Here is a 6243-nt window from a genome sequence, read left to right on the forward strand (position 1 = left end):
TCAAGAAAATGTCCCACAGACTTTCCAACAGGCCAGTCTGGTCAGGGCATTTTCTCAGTTGACCTTCCCTCTTCTGAAGTGACTCCAGCTTGTGTTACATTGATATAAAACAAGTCAGCACAAAGCAATATTTGTGTTATGTTAGGTCTACTTATGATGTTATTGTGTTCCTTTGGAAGCTAAATATGACAATATTTTATTGGGTATTATGTTGGCAAAAGGTGGACTTGTAGTGATTAATTTTTGTTTTCAACATGACTGAATCAGGAATTGACTAAGAAATGAACCTCTGGGTAACTCTGTGGGGATATTTTCTGGTTTAACTCTGAGAGCATGATCCTTCCCAGGAGTATTTTCTTGTAGTTTCTTCTGGCTGTATCCAATGTATAAAGAAGAATAAAGGAAAGACAGTTTTTTTGTTTTTTTTTTTGTTTTTTTTTTTTTTGCCTGACTTCCTCCACTTATTGCTGGTAGGTGCATCAACTGTGTTGTGAAACAGAATTGACATCAGAACTCAGCTTCATCACCCTCCCAATGTTGACTGCAGACCAACAGGTCTCTCAGAATTATTCAGGCTTTCAGCACCAGATTAGAACTTCAAAGGCAGCATGTATGGTGAACTGAGAACAGGGTTCTCAGCCTCTGCAGTGTGCAGCCAGCAATTCTTAGACCACTTATATATATAATGTGTAAGCCAATCTAGTGAATTCTCTTTCTAACATGTGTTCATTCTATTAGTTGTCTTTCTCTAGAGAAACATGATTATATAGTCACTCAGAGATCCAATTCTCTATGTAACTTTAAAAAAAATAGATCATGTTGTGCTATTTAACTCTTCAGTTCTGGTTCATTTCATTGTGAATTCCAAGCTGACCTCAAACTCATAGGAATCCTCCAGCCTTAGTCATATGAATGCATGGACTATAGACATGTGCCATGTTAGCTACCTTCATTTGACCTTTCAGGTCTACATTAACAATATTATGCAATTTGGGAATTTATGAACCTTGGGAAATTATATGTATTCCAACTTAAAATATTTTCATGAATATTAATGAAATATTCATGACATTTGGGAGCTCATATTATATTTTTGTACACAATGAAAGGGCAACCATGTTAGTAACTAATCATTATGTGTTATCATTATTATCATTAGTCAAATGATATTTCATTCACAACATTGTTAAATTACCAGTCATGAGGGATCCTAGATTGACAGCCACTAATGATACTTAGTGTCTCCTGGTGCTGCCCACTGGACCTGGTAGATCCTGATTAGTATCAAGTGACAGTCCACTAGGAAACATATGTTGGAACAAATTCATGTCCCTGTCATTTCTCCTCCTGGTGGTGCAAGTCTTCTTCTCAGGCTGAACATGCATGCTTGGGTGGTAGTGGTAAGAGGGGACAATTCAACGCCTTGGAAAGCATTTTAAAGAAATACTATAAATGTGGAAAATATCTATGTATGTCATACTGAGTGAAGAGTCTCCTACTTCTACCCTGAATGTACTATGTTCCTAGCAGTGGAGTTTCATGTTGATAATGGCATATGCAAGGTAGCAGGATGAGGTGTGGGGACCTGGAGACTCACCAGTGCTTTTTTGGAATTCCAGATGAATTCTCAGAGAACAGGGAGGCAATGTATGTACTTGTTTTTCCATAGTTAGCATAAAAGGTTTCCACTGAGATATGCTTGGTTTCTTAGGCTGTTGGTTGATTAGAGAAGAATAACTGGCATATTTTGATTTCACCTCTGAACAGATTATGAGCATTTAGAATGGAAGTGTGTTGAGTTATTTACACTTCAGCTTTGGGGCCAATGCGTTTTTTTTTCTTATAGGGAAAGAGCAGAAGGCAGAAGTCTGGCTGCTGTGAGCTGCTTGTGGCAAGGGCGTGGCCTCAGTGTGATCAGAGCATCTTGCTATTTGTTTACTATAAATGGCAGTGGTGTTTTTCTTCAATTCACTTTCACTATAAGTCAGATAACAAGTGTGAGAGCATTTGGTTGTTCTAAGTCAGATGGCTAGATCTGAGACCACAGATGGATGCTAGTTGACCAGAATGACAAAGTCTCACATATAAGAACTTTACCCATTTATAGGGAAAGAGTATTTAACTACAGATGTGTGCGGGGTAGCCAGAGGTTGATGTTGGGTACCCCTGCTCATCACCATGTTTTGAGCTACACTTTGTAACTGTGGAGCTCCTGGTTTCAGAGTTCCTGGTTCCTGGAACTCTGCCTTCTGCTCTTTTCCTCTAAGAAAAAAAAGATAGACTGTCTTGCCTATGCAGGGGGCTCCCGGGACTGCCTGTCTTTGTCCCATCCAATGCCGAAGTTGCAGCTGCCCTTCACCACTCCTGGCTTTTTACATGGTGCTGGGAATCTGAATTTCCACTGTTTGGGTCTCCAGATGAAAGCAGCCAGACATGAGCCTTTAACCATCCAGCTAGAGTTCATGGGTCTTCTAATCTAATCCACTTCATAGGACTGCAGACAGTACTACTGAACTACAGGGTGTTTTATGCTACTGATAATATAGCCAAACATGGAAACAAATGCTAAGGAATGATGATCCCATGAATATATTTTGTGGGATGAATGCCTTCTGATCTAAAAATCTTTTAAAGATTTGTTATTTTATATGTACTGAATATTTTGCTTACATGTGTGTAGGCATACAACCTACATGCCTGGTGCCCTCAGAGGTCAGAAGGGGGAGATGGATCCCCTCGAACTGGAGTTACAGATGATGAGTTGTCATGTACATTTGCGGAAGTGACCCTGGGACCTCTGCATGAAGAACTAACGCCCATAACTGCTGAGTCATCGCTCTAGTGCCTATGGCTGAAATCTTGCTTTGTCTGGCTTGTTTTCTTTTCTTCCCTTTGGTGTTGGTGGGAATTAAAACCATAGCACCAAAATGTTAGATAGGTACACCACCCCTCAGCTACACTCCCAGACTCAAGTTTATTTTTAAGTTGTAAATTTTCCTTTGCTCTATTTATCTGGGCCTGTGTAACATGAATATGCCTTTACTAGAAATATATACCATGACTAAATAGGTAAAAGCATATAAACTTGATTTCACTATGAAGCAAACCACATGGAAAAATGACTAATACTGATGACTGACTTAATCCCTAATGAAGGTGTGTGGAAAATGAAGTACTTCTACAGCTAGCATTTTAGGGTACAGGCAATATAAAGGCAGTCATATCAATAATCAGTTATTTTTTCCTTAACAATGGGCAAAGAGACACCTTGGGTGCCCTGTTTACCAAGTCTGATTGTTTTCCCACGTCATTCACAGGTTTAGGAACACACAGTTCTCCACCTTCAGTCATGGTTCTGCAAAACCCCTCGGTGACAGACAGACTGAAGAGATGGAATGGCTGATGGCAGAGGAAGCAAGGAATGGGACATGGGTCCGGGAGTTTATCCTTGAGGGGTTCCCTGTGGACGAGCACCTGAGGATCCTTTTCTTCCTGGTGCACTTGCTGGCCTACTTGGCCTCCCTCATGGGCAACACCCTCATAATTAGCATCACTTGCATGGACCATCGATTACAGACGCCCATGTACTTCTTCCTCAGCACCTTCTCCTTTGTGGAGTGTTGCTTTATAACTACAGTTATCCCCCAGCTGCTGGCCATCTTTCTGTCAGGGAGGCAAACCATCTCCTTTGTGGCCTGCTTCACACAGGCCTTTGTCTTTTTTTTCCTCGGGGCAACTGTTTTTTTCCTCATGGCTGTCTTATCCCTGGACCGTTATCTGGCCATCTGCAAACCTCTACATTATCCAACCATCATGAATCCAAGGATGTGCTTCCTTCTTGGGACTGTCTGCTTGGTTTTGGGATTCCTCTTCATGTCTGGTCCAGTTGTGATGCTTTCCCAGTCATCCTACTGTGGCCCCAACGTTATTCCTCACTTTTTCTGTGATTTTGGGCCACTGGCAAATCTCTCCTGTTCAGATACCAGGTCTGTTGAGATGCTGTTTTTCAACCTTGCTTTAATTGTGCTTTTTTCTTCCCTCCTGATAGCTATCTTTGCATACAGCAACATAGTGGTCACAATAGTGCGTCTCCCTTCGGCCAGGGAGCGACAGAGAGCTTTCTCCACCTGTTCCTCTCATCTCATTGTCCTCTCTCTGATGTATGGCAGCTGTGTATTTATATACATGAAGCCAAAGCAGACAAGCAGGCTGGACACCAACCGAGAGGCTGCTCTTGTGAACACGGTAGTGACACCCCTTCTGAACCCTGTCATCTACACCCTGAGAAACAAGCAGGTCCACCAGGCTCTGAGGGACACACTGTCCAGGGTTCAATTACACAGATATCAGAGGGGCAATGCACCTTCCCTTTGACTTAGTCTAACATCTTTATAATTTTATTTAAATGTTCTATATAAATCATCAGGTATGTTATCAAATCCTGCTTATTTTTTATAACAATGGCTGATGTATCCATATGAAGGCATTAATAATCTTGTGATGAAAAAAATCTTTCTATATCTGCTTTGGTGGCAATTAAGACCAAAGCCTCCTATATATTACATGCATATTACAGCTTCTACAACGTGTGTGCAGTTATCCACACATTTATTTGATGTGTGGTTTTGTCTGATTTCAGGTTTCATCTTTTAGTGATGGAGGAACAGATAGAGACTGGGACTAGAGTCGGGAATGGAGAATCAATCTCATGAGTACCAAGAATTTAAAATTTATGATGACAGATTTATGTTATCATCATACCAACATTTGCATGACTCATAAACAATAACTGTCATGACATTCATAATAATTTACACCACTTACTGCAATTATTTCCAATAAAGAATATTTGTGTATAAACAGACATCATTACTCCTCCAGTTTTCACTGCGATGTAAAGCATTGAAATAAAAAGTTCCCATTGCTGTCACTCGTTTACCAGGCTGCATTCACTCTTAACCCCTAAATGCAAGAACCAACAAAAGGCCACAGGAATTATGGATTGTTAAGCAGACTAGAGTTGTATGTTGGTCTCCATGCTGGGGAAATGCAAATACTTCAGAAGAAATTTCCTCAGAGGTGAAAGAAGTCTAACTGTAATGTTAGAATATAATTTTGAGACACAATTATGGACGAGGTCAGTCATCCAACTTAGCACTAAGACAAAATGTATCTATTGATCAATCATGTGTCACGAGACAAGCTGAATAGAAAGCAAGAAGGAAAACACCTTTGTCCTACTTAGTTTTCCTGTCAAGTTGACCCTCAGATGAGGAATGGCAGCCATCAGATGGATGTGGGTATGACTGTGGAGCATTTTCTAAATTGTTGACTGACATGTGAGGTCCCAGAACTCCTGGGCTGTGCTAGTCTCTTCCCCATGGCAAGTGGGCCTGGGCTGTCTGGGAAAGGCAGCTGACTGTGACCAGAGGAGTAAGCCAGCACGTCACAGCCTTCTGCCATTTCCACTTCAAGCTCCTGCCTTGGGTTCGTTCCCTGTCTTCCCTTAATGAAGTGTAACTTGGAAGCCAAATAAACCCTTTTCCTCCCCAAGTTGCTTTTGGCCTTGGTGTTTATCAGAGCAACAAAACCTAACCAGGACACCATTACATTATAGAAAGGACAAACTGAAACACACATTGAGACCACAGAGATTAAATCCAACTTTACAACAATGACAACGTGGAAGTAGATTGAGAATGGTTTTTTTTTTAAAAGAGGCTTTTTCTATATGAGTTGATTATGGCATAAATTATAAAAACATAGAGACAATCTTAAGTTCATAACTTCAAAGTTTCAAAAGAAAAAAAAGCTAATTATATGAAATAATAGCACTCCAAGTAGAATGCTAAAAAAAAAAAGACCCAATCAGAAAGACACGGCAGTGATACCTGTGTGTGTGTGTGTGTGTGTGTGTGTGTGTATACACAATGGTAGATTTAAAGCACTGGGAAACATGGAATCACTAGAAGGTGTATAAGGAGCACACAACTGTGGTTGTAAGATCTACCGTCATTGCTTCAGTTATTAAAAGGGAGAACAATAGTAAGTGTTCAGAATTGTGTCTGTCCATCAGTGAACAACAGGGCTGGACTAATTAGCAGATTCTTTTTTTCCGAGACAGGGTTTCTCTGTATAGCCCTGGCTGTCCTGGAACTCACTTTGTAGACCTGGCTGGCCTCAAACTCAGAAATCCACCTGCCTCTGCCTTCTAAGTGCTGGGATAAAAGCATACGTCAACAC

The 6243-nt window shown here is 40.8% G+C and overlaps 1 protein-coding gene across 1 annotated transcript; it reads left to right on the forward strand.

Moving 5' to 3' along the window:
• The first annotated feature begins 3321 nt into the window (after window positions 1-3321).
• LOC110317095 (olfactory receptor 6C74-like) lies at window positions 3322-5545 on the forward strand. Its single transcript, XM_021191477.1, has one exon. It carries the CDS (start codon window positions 3391-3393, stop codon window positions 4372-4374), a length of 984 nt encoding a protein of 327 aa, XP_021047136.1. The 5' UTR covers window positions 3322-3390; the 3' UTR covers window positions 4375-5545.
• Window positions 5546-6243: the final 698 nt, after the last annotated feature.

The sequence above is a fragment of the Mus pahari genome, chromosome 2, assembly GCF_900095145.1.
Source record: "Mus pahari chromosome 2, PAHARI_EIJ_v1.1, whole genome shotgun sequence".
Classification (NCBI taxonomy): Eukaryota; Metazoa; Chordata; class Mammalia; order Rodentia; family Muridae; genus Mus; species Mus pahari.

Coding starts and splice junctions, on each gene's coding strand:
- LOC110317095 (XM_021191477.1), top strand. CDS start 3,391: ATGGAATGGCTGATGGCAGAGGAAGCAAGGAATGGGACATGGGTCCGG.